This window comes from Somniosus microcephalus, chromosome 28 (genome assembly GCF_052327205.1).
Source record: "Somniosus microcephalus isolate GS21.2 chromosome 28, FLI_Smic_1.0, whole genome shotgun sequence".
NCBI lineage: Eukaryota > Metazoa > Chordata > Chondrichthyes > Squaliformes > Somniosidae > Somniosus > Somniosus microcephalus.
Window position 1 is genome coordinate 19,886,516 of NC_141014.1, and position 23,273 is coordinate 19,909,788.

The 23,273-nt window shown below is 47.4% G+C and overlaps 1 protein-coding gene and 1 non-coding gene across 2 annotated transcripts in view; one reads left to right on the top strand and one right to left on the bottom strand.

Annotated features, from left to right (window-relative positions):
• Positions 1–8,447: 8,447 nt before the first annotated feature.
• Positions 8,448–23,273, bottom strand: part of LOC147099034 (ICOS ligand-like) — a 40,135-nt gene continuing 25,309 nt past the window's right edge. Inside the window, exons 6-7 of the mRNA XM_085969578.1 lie at positions 22,184–22,253; positions 8,448–8,881 (exon numbers count right to left, since the gene is read on the bottom strand). Of these exons, the coding sequence (XP_085825704.1) occupies positions 22,189–22,253 (65 nt within the window). The 3' untranslated portion in view covers positions 8,448–8,881; positions 22,184–22,188. The remainder of the gene's footprint in view (positions 8,882–22,183; positions 22,254–23,273) is intronic.
• Positions 21,828–21,899, top strand: trnaw-cca (transfer RNA tryptophan (anticodon CCA)). Its single transcript has one exon. It is a non-coding gene; the product is annotated as a tRNA-Trp (tRNA).

A 23,273-nucleotide genomic window follows, 5' to 3' on the forward strand; every position in this document is an offset into this window, starting at 1 on the left:
CTAAGCTGAGCCGCTCGAAGGGCCGTGTAGCTTTGATTAAGTGGGCTCTATCTGGGCGGTAGAACCGAGGCTTGCACTCAGCGCAAGTGCGGCAGTTCCTGGTCAGAGACCGAACTTCCTCAATCGAGTAGGGTAAGTTACGGGACTTTATGAAGTGGAACAGCCGCGTGACCCCTGGGTGGCAGAGGTCGTTGTGGAGGGTCTGTAGCCGATCCTCGGTGGCGCTGGCACACATCCCTCGTGAGAGGGCGTCAGGGGATTCGTTAAGGGCCCCTGGCCGGTAAATGATGTCGTACTCGAAAGTGGAGAGCTCGATCCGCCACCTAAGAATCTTATCATTTTTAATCTTCCCCCTCTGTTTATTGTTGAACATAAACGCTACCGATCGCTGGTCGGTAAGTAGGGTGAAGCGTTTGCCGGCTAGGTAGTGGCGCCAGTGGCGCACTGCCTCCACGATGGCTTGGGCCTCCTTTTCCACGGAGGAGTGTCTGATCTCGGGGCCTTGGAGGGTCCTCGAGAAGAAAGCTACGGGCCGCCCCGCCTGGTTGAGGGTGGCCGCCAAGGCGAAGTCGGACGCATCACTTTCCACTTGAAATGGAGTGTTCTCGTCCACTGCCTGTAGCGTGGCCCGCTCAATATCCTGCTTAATGCTTTTGAAGGCGGCGTGGGCCTCAGCAGAGAGCGGAAAAGAGGATGCTTTCAAGAGGGGGCGGGCTTTGTCGGAGTAGTTGGGGACCCATTGGGAATAGTAAGAAAATAACCCCAGGCACCTTTTCAGGGCTTTGGGAGTGTTGGGCAGGGGCAGCTCCCGTAGGGGGCGCAATCGGTCGGGGTCTGGTCCGATTTCCCCATTCTCCACCACGCTGCCCAGTATGCAGAGGCGCGTGGTGTTGAAAACGCACTTGTCCTCGTTATAGGTGAGGTTGAGTTTTTGTGCGGTTTTCAGGAACCTCTCGAGGTTCGAGTCGTGATCCTGCTGGTTGTGACCGCAGATGGTGACGTTGTCGAGGTAGGGGAAGGTTGCCTGCAAGTGGTGGTCATCGACCATGCGATCCATCTCCCTCTGAAAGACCGAGACCCCGTTCGTCACCCCAAAGGGGACTCTGAGGAATTGGTAGAGGCGTCCGTTCGCCTCGAAGGCGGTGTACGGGCGGTCCTCTGGTCTGATAGGGAGCTGGTGGTACGCTGACTTGAGGTCGATGGTGGAGAACACCCGGTATTGGGCGATTTGGTTCACCATTTCTGATATGCGGGGTAGCGGGTAGGCGTCTAGTAGGGTGTACCTGTTGATCGTTTGACTATAGTCGATCACCATCCGTTTCTTCTCGCTACCCCTTACCACTACCACTTGGGCGCGCCACGGGCTGTTGCTGTGTTCAATAATGCGCTCTTTCAGGAGCCTGTCTACCTCGGTCGCGATAAACCGCCTGTCCTCCCAGCTGTACCTCCTGCTTTTGGTCGCTATTGGCCGGCAGTTAGGGGTAAGGTTCGCGAATAGCGAAGGCGGCTTTACCTTCAGGGTAGCCAGACCGCACACTGTGAGGGGCGGCTGGGACCCACCGTACTTGAGCGTGATGCTTTGGTGGTTGCACTGGAAATCCAAACCCAAGATCACGCTCGCACATAGATTCTTCATGATTAATACTTTAAAATTATCATACACAGTTCCGTTAACGCACAATTGTACCGTGCAGTAACCCAGAATGGTCGATGTCTGGGTTTTATCGGCCATAGAGATGGTACCCTGAGCAGGGACCACCTTTAGGGAGAGTTGTTGTGCCAGTTCAGGGTGGATAAAACTCTCCGTGCTTCCACTGTCAATTAAGCATTTAACCCGGCACCCGTTTACTCGATGTCCACCATTGATTTGGATAGCGGATGCGGCCTGGTCTGGTCCACTGTGACCGATGCCACTGTAGGGCCCTGATCGAGACAAGATGGCGTCCACGCTGTCTGCTCATAAGATGGCGGACCCCACGAGGTCGGGCAAGATGGCGTCCAAGATGGCCGCTCCCACGGCGCACACGCGGCGGTGGCGGGTTTTCCGGCGGTTGGTTTTCCGGCGGGGTTCCCTCTGCACACCTTCCCGAAGTGCCCCTTCTTACCGCACTTAAAGCAGGTGGTGCCTTTCGCCGGGCACAGGTTTCTGGTGTGCTTTGGCTGCCCGCAGAAGTAGCAGTTGGGTCCTTGACGCGTCGCGGCTGTCGTAGGGCTTCTGGGGGGAGAGCTGGGCCCCGCCGGTGTCGGGCTGCCGGGCGGGGAAGATGCCTTCCAAGATGGCGGCGCCCTCGGCGCACACGTGGCGGCGTGGGCGGCGCGGGCTGAAGAGTAGGCGTCCGAGTTTCTCTGGGCCATCTCCAGGGACCGCGCGGTGTCCGCAGCCTGTTTCAGGTCCAACCCCGTTTTTTCCAGCAGTCTTTGCCGGATGTGAGTGGAGCTGAGGCCTGTGATAAAGGCATCGCGAACAAGCTCATCGGTGTACACTGCGGCTTTTACATCTCGGCACTTACAGTCCTTGCCAAGCTTTTTCAGGATGCTTAGGAACTCCTCCACCGATTCCCCAGGTCGCTGTGCGCGAGTAGCGAGTAGATGCCTAGCATACACCTCATTCGTAGGCTGCTGGTAATGCGCCTTTAAGGTGTTGCAGGCGGCCAGGTACGTATCGGCGTCTTGGATGAGGGGGTAAACCCGGTGGCTTACCCAATTCCGTAGCATTCCGAGTCTCATCTTCGCAGTGTCCGTAGCGTCTTTGACGGCTGCGGAATTGTCCAGGAAGAATTCCATACAGTCAAACCAGTGTCCGAAGCGTGCTGATGCGTCCGGAGCATGTTGATCCAAATCCAAACGTTCGGGTTTCAGGAGTTGATCCATAGTGTTGAAAATTGAGTTAATAAAATTGATGTGCCTCAATTATTCCGAGACTCGAAGTTAGCAGAACAAAAGTAAGGCTTTTATTAACTCAGAACATAACACGTAAAATAGAGAGATGTCTACCTTCAGGAGGCTGATGCCGGACTGAAGTTAGATTACAAAGGAGCCAGGTATGGGCGGAGCCCTGCACACAACCAGTTCCAGCACATTCCAATGCATAATACATGAGGACTGGGGGAAGGGAAAAGACACAGAAAGCAGGCAGTTAGAAGACACAGAAAACAGGCAGTGATGAATGGAATATATTTCATCACACTGCCCACTTGGAATCTCAAGGAAATCCTGGGGCAGTGCAATAAGGATGGAAAGCTGGCGCAACGTGTCTCCACCCCTTGTTCCTCTGCCCTGCACATGGCAATTCCTCGGGCACAGGGAAGAGAAAAATCTATGTAGCTTACACATGCCAGAAACCGCTTCGCTGCTCTGATGTCTTATTGTAATATTAAAATAATTTATAGGCTCGTCCCTGGCCGAATGAGTTTTCCCAGTCACAAGCTGATCCATACTGGCTCGGAACATCCTACACTTGACCCCTGGTCTCAGGTGTAGTAGCAGGAGAAGCTCTACATCTGACTTCAGTGCCCCTGAGGTAGAGAGGGGAACATTCAAATTAAAAACCGTCAGGATTCCTGTCCTGATTGTTGTCCAGTGACTCCTGCTGGAGGGGCACGTGAATGGACATTGGGCGAGGACAGGCCGTAATGCCTCCTGTGGCCGGATAGCTGGACATCACGCGCAGATAAGGCTCACATAGAAGAGCAGTCACGTCATTGACGGACCAATAGGCAAGCACTGCTTTTGGACCTGTACCCAAAGGAGAACACTGGCAAGAAAAGAGAAAATTAACGTTTAGAATTTTTATATCTCCCCGCCCCTTGCATGTATCCCCACTCTCTCCCTTTCCCAGTTTCTCTATTTTTGTCTTTACTTGCGGGTACGGTAGCATAGTGGTTATGTCACTGGGTTAGTAATCCAGAGGCCTGGACTAATAATCCAGAGATGCGAGTTCAAATCCCACCACGGCAGCTGGGGAATTTAAATTCAGTTAATTAAACAAATCTGGAAAAACTAGTATCAGTAATAATGACCATGAAACTTAGCGGATTGTCAAACCACCTGGTTTGCTAATGTCCTTTCGGGAAGGAAATTTGCTGTCCTTACCTGGTCTGGCCTATATGTGACTGAAATGGCCTAGCAAGCTGTACCAAACCGCTACGAAAAACACACGGACTGCAGCGGTTCAAGAAGGTGGTTCACCACCACCTCCTCAAGGGCATTTAGGGATAGGCAATAAATGCTGGCCTTGCCAGCGATGTCCACATCCCAGGAACAAATTTTTTAAAAAGACTTTATATTATTTCTTACCGATGTTACTTATCCTAACATTCGTTTTATCTTATTGCTTCTTTAGTTTACTTATAAACATTAACTTTGCCCTTCGTTTCCTGTACGGCCATGGAGCTGACCTCCGCTCCCGAGCTGGGCTCAATAGCCGAAGGCCGGGTTTACCAAGGGAGTAGCCAAGCCTTATGCACGAAGTGACCTGGTCAGAATCAACTTGCAGAGTTATGGACTAATGACCAATGTGTAAGATTTGGATCACAGGTCACACACAGATTACCCAAAAGGGTCTTAAGAGTTGTAAGGCATTTTATTAAGGAGCGGTAGTTTAAGTACAACACGCGATCAAGATAGACACAGTAGACTTACGACCGTGACAAGCAGCTGGTATCGGTTCTGATCAGACAGACAGCTGGCGTGCGCGAACAGCTCTTCCCTTCCCTTCATCTTGAACTAAAAGCTCTTTAGATATCTCTTTTACACTCTTTTTAGGGGTGGGCCTAGGGTAGATCATCAAAGATACAGTCAACAACCTTTCCAGCACACAAACAGCAGACAGCTGGTCTGGAAACAAGGTCACCGCCACGGTGCAGAATGTTAGAACACCCACAGGGAACCAAGAACATCAGCCAATTCTAAGCGTTTCTCCAGTTATTCCAACGCCAGTCTGAAGAGACTTTTATCGTCTCAAGTTATTTTCTTCCAATTCACGATTTCTTACAAATGTGTAAGAGAGCTGAATGGAGAGTGGGTAGGATTCTTTAAAATTTTACACAATGGAACAAACGAATGTAGGAGGGGGCCATTCAGCCTCTTGAGCCTGTTCCACCGTTCAGTTAGATCATGGCTAATCTGTATCTTAATTCCATCTACTCTTCTTGGTTTGGTAACCCATAATACCCTTGCCTATCTCAGTTTCGAAACATCAATCTCCATTTTAGAAAGGAGGGTTGCATTTCTACTGCACCTTTCACAACGTCAAAGTGCTTTACAGCCAATGAAGTACTTTTGAAGTGTAGTCACTGTTGTAATGTAGGAAACGCGGCAGCCAATTCGCACACAGCAAGCTCCCACAAACAGCAGTGTGATAATGACCAGATAATCTGTTTGTTATGTTGAGTGAGGGATAAATATTGGCCAGGACACTGGGGATAACTCCCCCTGCTCTTCTTCGCAATAGTGCCATGGGATCTTTTACGCCCACCCAAGAGAGCAGACAGGGCCTCGGTTTAACGTCACATCCAAAAGTTGGCACCTCCAACAGTGCAGCACTCCCTCAGCACTGCACTGGAGTGCCAGCCTAGATTTGTGCGCTCAGGTCTCTGGGGTGGGACTTGAAACCCCCCCCTCCCCCCGCAATCTTGGAGGCGAGAGTGCGACCCACTGAGCCATGGCTGACACGTTTAGGAGTGAATAGGAATAGATAACATACCTTACAAGTGTCCTGATCTATCTATGAGGATCCTAGGAAACCGCCTGACAGTGTGTTCAATTGCCACATCTGGAATGGTGCAGTCAGGCGTTTTACCTGCAACATCAGGAATTAGGAACTACGATAAGTGATCTGGGATCCTCCTGGATAACTATGGGTTTGCTCCACCGGAGTTCTATGCAATGAGAGTGAATCAGAAGCATCTTAGTCTACTGGAATTCTGTGTAATTAAGTGAATTAGAATGGGTTGGTCCATTGGAACGCTATGCTAGGCTCAGGTATGCTTTCATCTAGAGCAGATCATGAATGATAGTCATTGGTTCAAATTAGCAACAATGAAGATTTAATATCAAATGTAGTTCACTGCCTCCTTTCCCTTTAAACAGTTCAGTACTTGCCATTAATTCATGGGATTCCCAATTCCAAGGTCATTGGCCATTAATTACGGGCAATGTTCGAGATGGCTCAGGTATCAGCAGCAAGTCCTCACAACATTTATGTATCAATAGCCTTTCAAAGCCATGAAATGGCCAAATACCACCCAACAGGATGTTCACTAGCCAGCAACATCTGTTCATCGGCACAGGGCCTTGGTGATACAGATCTTCAATGGCATTACCCAGCATTTTTCACAACCATAAGTCCACTTTTTCCCATCCCAGTTCCACCAAATCCAACAAAGTTCAACACTTTAAGGTTGGTTGTCTATCCGACTCCATCAAAGTGAACAAATCCAGTTAAATTCCTGAAACTTAAGTCACCAAGTTAAGAACACAGTTACAGCGATCATTCAGAGCATATTCATTCACTCATCCAATTAAAAGCCTACTATGCGATTTGTTTTGTGGTGAGTTAGCGGAACTTAGTCAGGGCTCCAGCTAGGACATTACAATTGACCTCATCGTACCTGGGCCAGGGACAGGAAACGTTAGCTAGATCTCCCTGTCCTGATCGTCCGTGGACATTGGGTGAGGAGATTATTGTCTCAGCTGTCATGCGCCCCCAACCATTGAATAGTCAGCCAATACTCACTGTCTAGCCACACATCAAGTATGGACTACTTGGGCAAGATTTGAAGGGTCTCTAAGAACATAAGGAGGCCATTTAATCCCTCGAGCCTGTTCTGCCATTCAATTAGATCATGGCTGATCTGTAACTTAACTCCATTTGCCCGCCTTGGTTCTGTAACGCTCAATACCCTTGCCCAACAAAAATCTATCAATCTCGGTTTTGAAATTTTCAATTGAGCCCCAGCCTCAACAGCTTTTGGGGGGGGAAAAGAGTTCCAAATTTCCACGACCCTTAGTGTGAAGAGGTGCTTTCTGACATCACCTCTGGATGGCCTGGCTCTAAATTTAAGGTTATGTCCTCTTGTTCTGGACTGCCCCACCAGAGGAAATAGCCTCTCCATCTACCCGATCAACTCCTTTAATCATCTCTATTAGATCACCCCTTAATCTTCTATATTCAAGGAAATACAAGCCTAGTCTATGTATCCTATCCTCCTAATTTAACCCTTTCAGCCCTGGTATCATTCTGGTGAATCGGCACCGCACCCCCTCCAAGGCCAATGAGGTGCAGTGCCCAGAACTGAACACAGTACTCTAAATAGAGTCTAACCAAAAGAAAGAAAAACTTGCATTTATATAGCGCCTTTCATGACCTCTGGATGTCCCAAAGTGCTTTACAGCCAATGAAATACTTTTGAAGTGCAGTCACTGTTGTAATGTAGGAAACGCAGCAGCCAATTTGCACACAGCAATGTGATAATGACCAGATAATGTGTTTTTTTTTGTGATGTTGATTGAGGTATAAATATTGGCCCAGGTCACCAGGGAGAACTCCCCTGCTCTGTGAAATAGTGGCCGCGGGATCTTTTACGTCCACCTGAGAGCGCAGACGGGGCCTCGGTTTAACGTCACATCTGAAACCAAGTCCCGTTCACCCATCACCCCCTGTGCTCGCTGACCTACTTTGGCTCCCGGTTAAGCAATGCCTCGATTTCAAAATTCTCATCCTTGTTTTCCAAATCCCTCCATGGCCTCGCCCCTCCCTATCTCTGTAATCTCCTTCAACCCCACAACCCCCGAGATATCTGCGCTCATCTAATTCTGCCCTCTTGAGCATCCCAGATTATAATCCTGCAACCACTGGTGGCTGTGCCTTCTGTTGCCTGGGCCCTAAGCTTTGAAATTCCCTGCCTAAACCTCTCTCCCTTCCTTTAAGACACTCTTTAAAACCTACTGCTTTGACCCAGCTTTTGGTCACCTGCCCTAATTTCTCCTCATGTGGCTCGGTGTCAAATTTTTTGTCTTTTAATACTCCTGTGAAGCACCTTGGGACGTTTTACGATGTTAAAGGCGCTATATAAATACACGTTGTTGCAGCGCTCCCTCAGTACTGCACTGGAGTGTCGGCCTAGATTTTAGTGCTCAAGTCTCTGGAGTTGGACTTTATATAAAAAACATAATTTCCACCCCTTTGTACTCCAGGCCCCTTGGGATAAAGGCCAACATTCCATTAGTCTTTATATAAAAAAAAAAAAAAATGTTGTACTTATCCACTAGCTTTTAGTGATTTCTGTACTCGGACCCCTAAATCTCTGTTCTTCCACAGTTCCTTGCTTCTCACCATTTAGAAAATACTTCGGCCTGGCCCCCATGTAACCATGGCACAGCACGAGCCAGTGCTTTCCGGGTAGGAGAGGAGAAAGGGAAAGAAAATGATGTTCCACAATTCACAGTAAGGTTCAGGACACCATTTACAGGCTTGGCGGTTAGAGCGTTTTACACCATTTACGGTCACCATTGAAAGTATAAATCACTCAAAGCAATCAAATGAAATGTATACCAAATAATTCACAGACATGCTCAGAGCCTCTTATAGCATTTACACTCATTGCCCACAGCCTCTCCCCTCCAACGCTCCCGCTAAGCTGCGGGCCACACAGCGCTCTGGAGGTCCCGCGCAGGCCAGTCACCGGCTTTTCAATGGAAATAACCGCGCATGCGCGAAAATTTGAATGGGCTGGCGCACGGAAAAAAAAATTACACCGAACATTGGTCCCTTCATGTTTCAGTCTTCCTGCTTTAAGTTTACGACGTTGGTTTCTAATCCTTCAGGTGAACAGTTGCGTTTCGACACGCCCTTGGCTGTCCCGAATGTGGCTGCTTTTCCCTAAAGTGAGCAAACACATAAATATGATCACAAGCACAGACCGATCCCAGGTCACACTGACAATCCAGCTAAGAACACAAGAACATAAGAATTAGGAGCAGGAGTCGGCCATACGGCCCCTCGAGCCTGCTCCGCCATTCAATAAGATCACGGCTGAACTTTTAGATCAACTCCACTTTCCCGCCTGATCCCCAAATCCCTTGATTCCCTTAGTGCCCAAAAATCTAAACGATCTCAGCCTTGAATATCATCAAATGAGCATCTGCAGCCCTCTGGGGTTGAGAATTCCGAAGATTCACAACCCTCAGCAAAGAAATTTCTCCTCATCTTAGTCCTAAATGGCCGACCCTTTATCCTGAGACTTCAGCCCCTAGTTCAAGATGCTCCAGCCAGGGGAAACAACCTCTCGGCATCTACCCCGTCAAGCCCTCTCAGAATTATATACGTTTCAATGACATCACCTCTCCTTTTAAACTCCAGAGAATATAGGCCCAGTCTACACATACATACGAACATAAGAAATAGGAGCAGGAGCAGGCCATTCGGCCCTTTGAATATATTCAACAACTCAGCTTCCACAGCTCTCTGGGGTAAAGAATTGCAAAGATTCACGACCCTCAGAAAAGAAATTCCTCCTCCTCTCCGATTTAAATGGGCGACCCCTTATTCTGAAACTATGCCCCCTCGTTCTAGATTCCCCCACGAGGGGAAACATCCTCTCAGCATCTACCCTGTCCAACCCCCTCGGAATCTTATATGTTTCAATTCTTCTAAACTTCAATGAGTATAGGCCCAACCTGCTCAACCTTTCTTCATAAAACAACCCTTCCATTCTAGCAATCAACCTCGTGAACCTTCTCTGAACTGCCTCCAATGCAAGTATATCCCTCCTTAAATAAGGGGACCAAAACTGTACGCAGTACTCCAAGTGTGGTCTCACCAGCACCCTGTACAGTTATAGCAAGACTTCCCTACTTTTATACTCTATCCCCCTTGAAAAAAAGGCCAATATTCCATTTGCCTTCCTAATTACTTGCTGCACCTGCATGTTAACGTTTTGTGTTTCATGAATGAGGACACCCAAACCCCTCTGTACCGCCACATTCTGTAGTCTTTCTCCATTTAAATAATATTTTTCTTTTCTATTCTTTCTACCAAAGTTCATAACTTCACATTTTTCCACAATATACTCCATCTGCCAAATTCTTGCCCACTCATTTAACCTATCTATATCCCTTTGCAGACTCTATGTCCTCCTCACAACTTGCTTTCCCACCTATCTTTGTATCGTCCACAAATTTGGCTACAATACACTCACTTCCTTCATCCAAGACATTAATATAGATTGAAAATAGTTGAGGTCCCAGCACTGATCCCTGTGGCACCCCACTAGTTATAGATTGCCATCCTGAAAATGACCCTTTTATCCCGACTCTCTGTTTTCTGTTAGTTAGCCAATCCTCTATCCAATCTAATACATTACCCCCAACACCATGAGCTCTTATCTTATGCAGTAAACTTATGTGGCACCTTGTCGAATGCCTTTTGGAAATTCAAATACACTACATCTACTGGTTCCCCTTTATCCACCCTGCTCATTACCTCCTCAAAGAACTAATAGATTTGTCAAACACAATTTCCCTTTCATAAAACCATGTTGACTCTGTTGTATTATGATTTCCTAAATACCCTGCTCTTACTTCCTTAATAATGGATTTGAGCATTTTGCCAATGACAGATGTTAGGCTAACTGGCCTATAGTTTCCTGCTTTCTGTCTCCCTCCTTTCTTGAATAAGGGCATTACATTTGCGGTTTTCCAGAGTCAAGGGAATTTTGGAAGATTACAACCAATGCATCCATTATCTCTGTAGCCACTTCTTTTAAGATCCTAGGATGCAGGCCATCAGGTCCAGGGGACTTGTCAGCCTTTCGACCCATAAGTTTGCCTAGCACTTTTTCCTCTAGTGATTGTTTTAAGTTTCTCCCTTTTGCCCCTTGATTTTCTACTATTACTGGGATGTTTTTAGTGTCCCCTACTGTGAAGACAGATACAAAATATTTGTTCAATGCCTCTGCCATTTCCTTGTTTCCCATTATTATTTCCGCAGTCTCGTCCCCTAAGGGACCAATGTTTACTTTAGCTACTTTCTTCTTTTTTATATACTTATAGAAGCTCTTACGGTCAGTTTTTATATTTCTTGCTAGCTTACTCTCATAAGCTATTTTCTACCTCTATTTAATTTTAGTCATCCTTTGCTGATTTCTAAAATTTTCCCAATCTTCTGGCCTACCACTAATCTTTGCAACATTGTATGCCTTTTCTTTCAATTTGATACCATCTTTAACTTCCTTGGTTAGTCAAGGTTGGTTCATCCTTCTCTTCAACTCTTCCTTTCTCACTGAAATATATCTTTGTTGAGAGTCATGAAATATCTCTTTAAATGTCTGCCACTGCTTTTCTACCATCTTACTTTCTAATCTATTTTCCCAGTCCACTTTAGCCAACTCTTTCCTTACCTTTATTTAAGTTTAATACTCTAGTTTCAGACCCAAGTTTACCACCTTCAAACAGAATGTAGAATTCTATCATGTTATGATCACTCTTCCCTAGAGGATCCTTTACTATGAGATCATTAATTACACATTACCAGATCTAAAATAGCCTGTTCCCTGGTTGGTTCCACAGCATATTGTTCCAAGAAACTGTCCCGAATACACTCTATGAACTTGTCCTCAAGGCTGCTTTTGCCAATTTGATTTGTCCAATCTATAAGATTAAAATTGCCCATGATTATTGCAATACCTTTCTTACAAACCCCCAGTATTTCTTGATTTATACTCTGTCCTATAGTGTAGCTACTATTAGGGGGCCTATAGACTACTCCCACCAGTGCCTTCTTTCCCTTACTATTTCTTACCTCCACCCAAATTGATTCTACATCTGGAACTTCCGAGCCAAGATAATTTCTCAATATTGTACTGATCTCATCCTTTATTAACAGAGCTAACCCACCTCCTTTTCCTTTCTGTCTATCCTTCCAAAATGCCAAATTAGAGGTTCACTAAATTGATTCCTGAGGAATTCCTAAGAGGACAGCCCTCTCATCCCAGGAATCAATCTAGTGAACCTTCGTTGCACCCGCTCTAAGGCAAGTATATCCTTCCTTAGATAAAGAGACCAAAACTGTGCCCAGTGCTCCAGGTCTGGTCTCACCAAAGCCCTATATAATTGCAGCAAGACTTTTGTTCTTCCATTCCAATCCCCTTGCAATAAAGGCTAACATACTATTTGCCTTCCTAATTGCTTGCTGTGTCTGCATGTTAATTTCAGACAAGCCCAACTAGTACTGGGAAGAGCTGCACTCCCGCTTATCTTTTACCTAACCTAGTTAAATGCAATTCGGTAAACTTTTCTAAAGAGACAGAAAGAAGCTGTGCATTATTTTAGCCAACTTCTGGTTTTGAGACTGGTGGTACGCAGGCCTCAAATGAACATAATAGGAGCAGGAGTAGGCCAATCGGCCCCTCGAGCCTGCTCCGCCATTCAATAAGATCATGGCTGATCTGATCCTAACCTCAAATCTACTTTCACTCTCCATCCCACCCGAACCCATGTGATCGCCCGGGAGAGGCGAAAAACCAGATAAAAAACCCAATAAATGTTGGTTCCTATTTACACTGAGGACCTAAGGATGGCACCTTTGCCACCTGGGGCACTGCTGCTTTCAACTTCCTGGATGCTCCATTGCTCCTGCCACCCCAGACGTTGTCTCAATCACTGTTCGCCACTGCCCCAGTTTCTGCTCTTCTCCTATTTCGGAGCAGAAGGTCAAGATGCCAGAGGGGAAAATGGGATTTATAACACCAGCTAACAGAATGCTTGGCAGGACAGACAGCATCAGAAACACAACACCAAAGGCTCAGCAGACAGTGACAGTGAAGGCCACTGCAAGCTTTGGCCACTGCTTGCCAGACACCAGACATCATTCGCCAGCTGTCCTGGGTCAACCCTGCACTACCTGAGTGAGCGGACCTGCGGGAGGAACGGAGTCGGAGACCGGGGATAATGGCAGCGCGGAACAGAGACCTGGGAGTCTGAGCGAGCAGACTACCTGCGGGAGGAACAGAGTCAGAGACCGGGGATAAAGGCAGCGCGGAGCAGAGACCTGGGAGTCTGAGCGAGCAGACTACCTGCGGGAGGAATGGAGTTGGAGACCGAGGATAAAGGCAGCGCGGAGCAGAGACCTGGGAGTCTGAGCGAGCGGACCTGCGGGAGGAACGGAGTCGGAGACCGGGGATAAAGGCAGCGCGGAGCAGAGACCTTGGAGTCTGAGCGAGCAGACTACCTGCGAGGGAGACAATCGACAAAACGAAGGAGTGACATCAGAATTAAAATGTGTCGCTGGCACAAGGGAGCTGGGAGGTGAGAGGGGGTAAGAAGAGTGGAAGAGCAATAGTGAATAGTGATAGGGGATGTGACATAAAAAGAGACCTGAAACGTTAACTCTGATTCTCTCTCCACAGATTCTGCCTGACCTGCTGAGTATTTCCAGCATCCGCAGTATTTTGCTTTTGTATTAGTGATAGGGGATTCACTGGTTAGGGGAACAGATAGGCATTCCTGTGGATGCAGACATGACTCCAGGATGGTATGTTGCCTCCCTGGTGCCACTGAGCGGCTGCAGGGCACTGAGGGGAGAGTGTGAACAGCCAGAGGTCATTGTCCATCTTGGTATCAACGACATAGGCAGAAAGAGGGATGAGGTCCTGCAGGCAGACTATAGGGAGCTAGGAAAGATATTAAAAAGCACGACCTCAAAAGGTAGTAATCTCCGGATTACTCCTGGTGCCACGTGCTAGTGAGTACAGGAATAGGAGGATAGAACAGGTGAATGCGTGGCTGTAGAGATGGTGCAGGAGGGAGGGCTTTGGGAGGGAGGGCAGGCTGGCTTTGGATTCCTGAGGCATTGGGACCATTTCTGGGGAAGGTGGGACCTGTACAAGCCAGCTGGGTTACACCTCAACAGAGCCGGGACCAATATTCTTACGGGGAGGTTTACTAGTGCTGTTGGGGAGGGTTTAAACTAGCTTGGCGGGGGGATGGGCACCAGCATGTAGGAGTGGAGGGGAGTCAGTGTGTTGGATGGAAGAGTCAGTGTGTTGGATGGAAGAGTCAGTGTGTTGGATGGAAGAATCAGTGTGTTGGATGGAAGAGTCAGTGTGTTGGATGGAAGAGTCAGTGTGTTGGATGGAAGAGTCAGTGTGTTGGATGGTACTGGAGGAGAAGGTAATGCGGCAGGCGGAAGTAGTTCAGGTTGAGCGTCCCGAATCCGGCAACCTCGGGACCAAGGCCGAGCTGATTTTCCCGGACTTCGGAACGTGTATCTGATGTCCGAAGTCCAGAAAAGCCCGAGCCCAGGTTGTGATATTTCCGGACTTCAGACATCAGAAACACGTGCCGAAGTCCAGAAATGCCTGGGCCCAGGTTGCGCTATTTCCAGTTTTTGGTAAGCCTCCCTCAGGGTATCCGGATTCCGGAATATTTTATGGATTCCGGACCCCTGCCACCAATCGTCCCAGAGTCCGGATTCCGGAACATCCCAGATCTCCGGATTTGGGACGCTCAACCTGTACCATATTAGATAGGAGCAGACCAAGAAAGACTACAAAAAATTCAAAAATGGGTTTAGAATGCATGTACGTAAACGCACAAAGTGTGGTGAATAAGGTTGGTGAGCTACAAGCACAATTAGCCGTGTGGCAATATGATGTTGTGGCAATAGCGGAAACGTGGCTTAAAAACGGTGAGGACTGGGCACTTAATATTCAAGGGTATAAGTGTTCAGAAAAGATAGGGAAGGAAAAAAGGGAGGTGGGGAGGCAGTGCTGATTAAGGAAGACATTGTAGTGTTGGAAAGGGAGGATGTTCTTGAGGGGACAAGGACAGAATCCATTTGGTTAGAGTTGAGGAGCAAAAAGGGTATGATCACACTATTGGGGGTATTCTACAGGCCTCCAAATAGTGAGAGGGAGAGAGGAACAAATCTGCAAGGAAATCGCAGAGATATGCAAAGCTATAGAGTGGTGATATTGGGGGACTTTAGTTACCCAAATATCGATTGGGATAATGCTAGGGTAAAGGGAAAGGGGGGGGGGGGGGGGGCGGGAGGAGGAATTTCTGAAATGTGTTCAGGAGAATTTCCTTGACCAGTATATTCTTGGCCCAACTAAGAAGGAGGCATTGCTGGATCTGGTACTGGGGAATGAGGTGGGCCAGGTCGACCAAGTGTCTGAGTGATCATCGTACCATAAGATTTAGATTAGCAATGGAGAGGAGCAAGGAACAATCTAGAGTGGAACTTCTAAACTGGAATAGGGCTAACTTCAATGGGATGCGAAAGGATCTAGCCAGGGTAAAATGGAACCAAAGAATGACAGGAAAACTGTAACGGAACAATGGGTGATCTTTAAGGAGGAGATGTTCCAAGTACAGGCTAGGTACATTCCAACAAGAGGGAAGGGTAAGGGAACCAAAGCAAGGGCTCCTTGGAGATTGAGAAGATGATGAAACAGAAAAAGGTGTATGATGAATATCAGGTGAATTCTTCAAGGGAGAACCAGACCAAATACAATAAGTTGAGAGGGGAAGTGAAGATGAAAATAAGATTGGCAAAGAGAGAATATGAGAGTAGAATGGCGATTAACATAAAAGGGAACCTAAAAATCTTCTACCAGCATGTAAACAGTAAGCGGGTAGTAAGAGGCGGGGTGGGGCCTATTAGGGACAAAGGTGGTGATATATGCTTAGCGGCGCAGGGCAAGGCTAGAATACTCACTGAGTACTTTGTATCAGTGTTTACTAAGGAGGTGGATGCTGACAAAATATCGGTAGAAGTGGAAAAGGTAGAAGCAATGGAAGGGGTGAAAATTGATAGACAGGATGTACTAGAAAGACTGGGTATGCTTAGAGTGGATAAGTCACCTGGTCCAGATGGCTTGCATCCCAGGTTGCTAAGGGAATTGGGGGAGGAGATAGCGGAAGGGCTTGCCATAATTTTCCAATCTTCCCTAGATGCGGGGGAGGTGCCTGAGGATTGGAAAGTGGCAAATGTGACACCATTGTTCAAGAAAGGATGCAAGGACAATCCTAGTAACTACAGGCCGGTCAGTTTAACATCAGTGGTGGGTAAAGTTTTAGAAACAATAATCAAGGAAAAAATTAACGGGCACTTAGAGAGGTTTAAGCTAATTAAGGAGAGCCAACACGGATTTGTAAAAGGCAGATCGTGTTTGACTAATCTAATTGAATTGAATTTTTTGATGAAGTAACGGAGGATTGATAAAGGGAATGCAATGGATGTTGTCTACATGGATTTTTGGAAGGCGTTTGACAAAGTACCACATAGAAGGCTGGTTAACAAAATTGAGGCTCATGGAATAGGTGGATCAGTGGCAGCTTGGATAAGGAATTGGCTTCAGGACAGAAAACAGCGAGTTGTGGTAAATCGTTGTTTTTCAGACTGGAGGATGGTAGATAGCGGTGTTCCCCAAGGGTCAGTGCTGGGGCCGCTGCTTTTTTTGATATAAAAATGACCTGGATATTGGAATACAGTCGAATTTCTAATTTGCCGATGACACCAAACTTGGGGGTGTGGCAAACAGTGAGGATGATACCAATCGACTGCAACAGGACATAGAAAGGCTAGAAGAATGGGCAGCCAAGTGGCAGATGGAATTTAACAACAACAACAACAACTTGTATTGATATAGCGCCTTTAATGTAGTAAAACATCCCAAGGCGCTTCACAAGAGTATTTTAAGACAACAAATTTGACACCGATCCACATAAGGATATATTAGGGCAGGTGAAAGAAGTAGGTTTTAAGGAGAGTCTTAAAGGAGGAAAGAGAGGTAGAGAGGCGGAGAGGTTTAGGGAGGGAATTCCAGAGCTTAGGGCCCAGGCAACAGAAGACACGGCCACCAATGGTTGAGCGATTATAATCAGGGATGCTCAAGAGGTCAGAATGAGCGGAGCGCAGATATCTCAGAGGGATTGTGGGGCTGAAGGAGATTACAGAGATAGGGAGGGGCGAGGCCATGGAGGGATTTATAAACAAGAATAAGAATTTTGAAATCGAGGCGCTACTTAACCGGGAGCCAATGTAGGTCAGCGAGCACAGGGGTGATGGGTGAACTGGACTTGGTGCGGGTTAGGACACGGGCAGACGAGTTTTGGATGTTTATAATACAGAGCTTTTAATTAAGAGAAGTGTGAGGTGATATATTTTGGCAGAAGGAACAGGGAGAGACAATATACACTTAATGGCACAGTTTTAAAGAGTGTGCAGGGACAGAGGGATCTGGGAGTTAATGTGCATAGGTCCCTGCAGGTGGCAGGACATATTGAGAGAGTGGTTAGCAAAGCATATGGGATCTTGGGCTTCATAAATAGAGGCATTGAGTACAAAAATAGAGAAGTTATGCTGACCCTTTATAAAGCGCTGGTTTGGCCACAACTGGAGTATTGCATCTAGTTCTGGTCACCACACTTTAGGAAGGACGTGAAGGCCCTTGAGAGGGTGCAGAGGAGATTTACCAGAATGGTTCCGGGGATGGGGGATTTTAGCTACAAGGACAGGTTGGAGAAGCTGGATTTGTTTTCATTAGAGCAAAGGAGGTTGAGGGGTGATTTGATAGAGGTGTACAAGATTATGACGGGTTTGGATAGGCTAGACGGGGAAAGGCTGTTCCCACTAGTTGATGGTGCAAGGACTAGGGGACACAGATTTAATTTTTTGGGCAAGAGATACAGGGGGGACGTGAGGAAAAACTTTCTTACACAGCGAGTGGTGAGGACCTGGAACTCACTGCCGATGGAAGTGGTAGAAGCGGAGACACTCAATGTTTTCAAGGGGAGACTGGATAGGCACTTGAGGGAAATAATCTTGCAGGGCTACGGGGATAGAGCGGGGGAATGGGACTGACTGGATTGCTCTACAGAGAGCCGGCATGGACTCGATGGGCCGAATGGCCTCCTTCTGTGCCTTTATGACTCTACGGGCTAAAAATTGAGTAGCGCCCCATTTCTACCCCGCGCCAGAAATTGAGTGGTTGCGCCCCAAGAGGGAAGCGGGGCGCTACCGGAAGCTACTTTGGGCGCTGCGAGTCAATATTGCGGTATTGCAGATCTTCTCCCCTTCTTAAAGGGGAGGGGCCTTGCGCAGCACGACCCGGATCCCAGCTGGGCCCCTCGGGGTCGGAAGTGCTGACGAAAGAGCCTGGCACTCAAGAAAAGTGCCTGGCTCATGGAGCGCAGCCGGCACTCCATTGGGGGTTGGGGGGGGGGGGGGGGTGTTCAGGAGGCTGGGGACGGGAGCGCAGGCAGGCGGCCAGCAACAAAACTGGCCGCCCCGCACCTCGCCTTTAAATAGCGCCTCCCCAGCCGCAGGTAGGCCCCCCTCCTGACCCTGTCGGTAATAGCGTCCGGCAGTAAGTCAGGGGGCGCTCCCGAAGATAGTGTCCGGGGCACTGCGCACGGCAATGATGTCATCACCGGCGGCGTAGCGCCACAGGGAGCTACCGGTTAGCACCGCCGCTAAGCTCCCCCTGAATTTCGCGGGAGGCATGGCGCCCGGGCACTAGTTGCTTTGCGCTCTGATAGGGCGCTAACAGGAGGCGCAAAGCAACCCAATTTTTCTCCCGCTGAGCTTCCGGTCGCCTGTTATTTCAATTCACCGCTCCATTCCCACTCAGACCTCACCGTCCTTGGCCGCTTGCATTGTTCCACGGAAACTCAGCGTAAGCTCGAGGAACAGCACCTCATCTTTCGATTAGGCACTTTACAGCCTTCCGGACTCAATATCGAGTTCAGCAATTTCAGATCATAACCTCGGCCCCTATCATATTTTTATATATTTTTTATCCACACTTTTGATTTGTGCCCTTTTTTCTCTCTCCCACATGGCAGCTGTCGCTCACTCTGCCAGCGCATTTCACACTTCATCTAGAGCCATCTTTTGTCTCTTTACCTGTCCTATTACCATCTCGTCTCGCCTTGAATATCTCTTAATGTCTCCTCACCTCTCTCAGACCTTCCCTTTTGGTCTTTCATCCCCTCCCCCATTTCCCAGCCCCCAAACTTGCTTCTTAATCTGTTTCATTTCCTGCTTTTTTCCCAGTCCTGATGAAAGGTCTTCGACCTGAAACGTTAACTCTATTTTCTCTCCACGGATGTTGCCTGGCCTGCTGAGTTTTTCCAGCATTTTCTGTTGTTATTTCCAATTTTTCTCCCTATGACCTTTAAATGATTCAATAACCTATTCCTAGCAGTGCAGCGACCCGGGTTCGATTCCCGGTTAGGGAAGTAATTTTGATATTACCGTTTTTAATTAATTAATGCAAAGTAATTTTATTAAATTAACAACAAGCATCTAATGTGAAAAAATACAAATTGTTTGAATCACCATTAATTAATCGATAACTTTCTTTTGCAGAATGAAAGAAACTATAACATGTTTACTGAGGGACAGTCAAAACTTCAATCATTTAATTTGCTCTTTGCATGTGCTGAACTGTTAACCCATATCCCATTTTACACATTGTCATTTAGAAGAATGGTTTAAAATGTTCATTGCTTCTGAGAGTAGGGATCTGGGGCAACTTTTGTTAAATTTAACAGGACCGGCTATTTCACAGAAAAAACTATTCTCTGACATGATGTTTTCAGACCATACTCTGACCTTTTTTTTTTCCTTAGGCCCAAAGTGGATGATCTGACACTTGCCCACAATTGAACTCCATTAATCACAGTTCAGGGGAGATTTAATAGAGGTGTTCAAAATTATGGGGGGGAAACTGTTTCCACTGGCAGGAGGGTCGTCAGGGCTATGGGGGAAGAGCAGTGGAGTGGGACTAATTGGATAGCTCTTTCAAAGATGATACATCAATTGCTCATTTTAATCTGCGATTGATAGATTTTTTTTAAACCAAATGTATTGAGGGATAATTCAAGTCTGTGAGACACTTTATAATTGTTTCAATCATCGTTAATCAACCCACAACAATTTTGTTGCACACTGCAGGAATTGCTAACATGTTTACCGGGTGACAGTCAAACTTTAATAACTGTTTATAGAATCATGGTGTCATACGGCACAGAAGGAGGCCGTTCGGCCCATAGTGCCTGTGCCGGCTCTTTGAAAGAGCTATCCAATAATTCCCACTCCCCTGCTCTTTTCCCGTAGTCCTGCAAGTGATTCATTTTCAATTTTGTTCCCTTTTGAAAGTTAATATTGAATCTGCTTCCACCACCCTGTCAGGCAGAAAGATATTGACATTCATGTTATCCAAGGCCCATTTCATACAGTACTTTCCATGCTTTGCATGTCATGAACTTTTATCCCACGGTATTTTAGGAGTTTGCTTAAAAATGTTCAGTGCTTGCAACACCAGCCATTCACAATCACAGAAACCCCACAGTGCAGATAGAGGCCATTTCGGCCCATCGAGCCTGCACCGACACATATCCCACCCAATCCCCGTAACCCCTACACCAACACATATCCCACCCTATCCCCGTAACCCCACGTATTTAATCCCCCTAACACTAAGGGTCAATTTATCATAGCCAATCAACCTAACCCGCACATCTTTGGACTGCGGGAGGAAACCGGAGCACCCGGAGGAAACCCACGCAAACACGGGGAGAATGTGCAAACTCCACACAGACAGTCGCCCGAGGCCGGATTCGAACCCGGGTCCCTGGCGCTGTGAGGCAACAGTGCTAACCACTATGCCACTGTGCTGCCATTGTTAGATTTAAAAGGATTGCTGCCCCCTTCCTTCGAAATCTCTACCCCCAAAGTGCTGTGAATGCTCAGTCGTTGAGTATATTCAAGGCCGAGATCGATAGATTTTTTAGACTCGAGGGATATGGGGATCAGGCAGGAAAGTGGAGTTGAGGTTGAAGATCAGCCATTATTTTATTGAATTGCCCGACTCCTGCTCCTAGTTCTTTTGTTCTTATGTCCTTTCAAAGGAGCAAACTCGCCCTTGGACATGCATGAGGAGCATGTTCCAACAATACGTATCCACGAATGTGGTAGCTAGTACATCTCCACTTTTAGTACTAGGTCAGATGGAAATGTTAAGCGAGCAAGTGAACAGCTGAATCCTACTTTTAAGGGATGTCCCAAAGCACGCACTCAGTGGTGTCAAAAGAAATGTGTTCCACTTAGTAATTAAAAGTAAGGAATGTCAGAAGTGGGATTCGAACCCACGCCTCCAGAGGAGACTGCGACCTGAACACAGGCCATCCTGACAGTTAGAAAACTCAATTGCAAGTTATCGCTTCCGCATTTAAAAAGTTTCAGTCCGGGTGCTTGTTCGATGCTGCTCGCAGGCTCAGTGACCGGGATATCATCTCCCCCGGTGTTTTCCTGAGCCTGTGCTCGGTGTATGGGGAGGTTTGGCCCGGGGTCGGTGATATCTTGCAGCCCGGGGATGGACAATAACCCTCCGAGCTCTGGAGCTGGGGAACAGCGGATAATTAATGGGTTTGTTTCTGCGTCTGAAATGCGGCTTGGATCTGCTGGTATTAACCGAGGCCGGGGCTGCGAGATATTGCATTTTGTTCATGTTTAATCAGAGAAATATCCGCAGTCAGGAGCCGAAAAGGACGAAGCGCCGAGAAAAAATACAAAATTAAAAGATAAGAAATGTAAACAATTGTGACAAACTCCTTAATGTGTTTCCTGGTAGTTTAGTGTGTTTGGCGCTCACAGATGTAACCCGGGTTTGATTCCCGGTCAGGGAAGTATTTTTTAAATTTCAAAACTGGGTGGGAGTGGGCGGGGATTTTAAAGTCCCTTTATTACTGCAAGGCAGGAGAAATTAAAGAGTGTTTGAAGAACGTTCATATACACAAACATCCCCGTTTACAGCGTTGACCTCGTGGCGCAATGGTAGCGCGTCTGACTCCAGATCAGAAGGCTAAGTGTTCAAAGCACGTCGGAGTCACAATTCTTTAGGATAATCCCCGAATTAATATTTTCCTTGGCTATTTCACAATAACCAGACCCTTGCTCTAAAGTCTGTCTCACTGTTTCCCCAGTGGCGGAAAGAGAAGTGCCTGATGCCCTCATTTATTTCATGAGTGTTGCGTCCAGTTCTGGTCACCACACTTTAGGAAGGATGTGAAGGCCCTTGAGAGGGTGCAGAGGAGATTTATATAGTGTTTATAGACTAACATTTCCATTTCAAAAGAAGGACCATCAGGAACAAATTGACCGAGGAACACTTACCAGGCTCAAACTGCAGGACCTGCGGGGATAAACGAAGACAGCTCGCCCTGTTGTGCAGCCACATCACCTGCTAAAAAGTTTGGAGTACAAATTATTTTCTTATCTTACAGTGAGCATTTGAAGGAGGTTTCATCGGCATTCTTTGGGCACATGGACCCGTTAGGTCAGATCTCCGCTCCCATTCGGCTGCCCCGGGATTTCCTGGGGCTTTCCCAAGGCGAGTAACTGGGCCGGCGCTTGTAGCAGGAGCAGACCCAGCGCTGGCCTTTTTAATGAGGTGGAAGGGAAGCGTTCCCAGCCTCCCGCCCCGTTTTCCGATGCGTCCCCTTTTTGGGCCATCCCAGCAGACGATACCCGGGAAGATCTGTGGCAAGGGCCTAGCCTCGGACCTTCCACTAACCAGAGGGTCAGCAGGGATCCCTGTGGCAAGCTGAAACCATGGAGGCAAGGAAAAAGTTTTATTTAATCTCGCCAAGACAATTGGCAACCTGGCAGCTGGGATCGTGAGAGGCCTGCAGCAGCATTCCTACATTATATAGAATTTACAGGCCATTCAGCCCAACAGGTCTATGCCAGTGATGGAAGGAAGGAAGGAAGGACGGACGGATGGAGCACAGGAGGAGACCATTCAGCCCATCGTGCCGGCTATTTGGTAGAACTATTCAATTAGTCCCACTCTCCCGCTCTTTCGTCATACCTCTGCAATTTTTTTCCCTTCAAGTATTTATCCAATTCCCTTTTGAAAGTTACTATTGAATCTGCCTCCACCGCCCTTTCAGGCAGCGCGTTCCAGATCACAATAACTCGGTGTGTAGAAAAAAATGTTTCCTCGTGCCACCTCTGGTTCTTTTGCCAATCACCTTAAACCTGTGTCCTCTAGTTACAGACCCTCCTGCCACTGGAAACAGTTTCTCCTTATTTACTCAAAGCTGTTCATGATTTTGAGCAGAGCTATTAAATCTCCTCTTAACCTTCTCTGCTCTAAGGAGAACAACCCAAGCTTCTCCGGTCTCTCCTCAAATCCCTCATCCCTGGAACCATTCTAGTAAATCTGCTCCGCACCCTCTCCAAGGCCTTGACATCCTTCCTA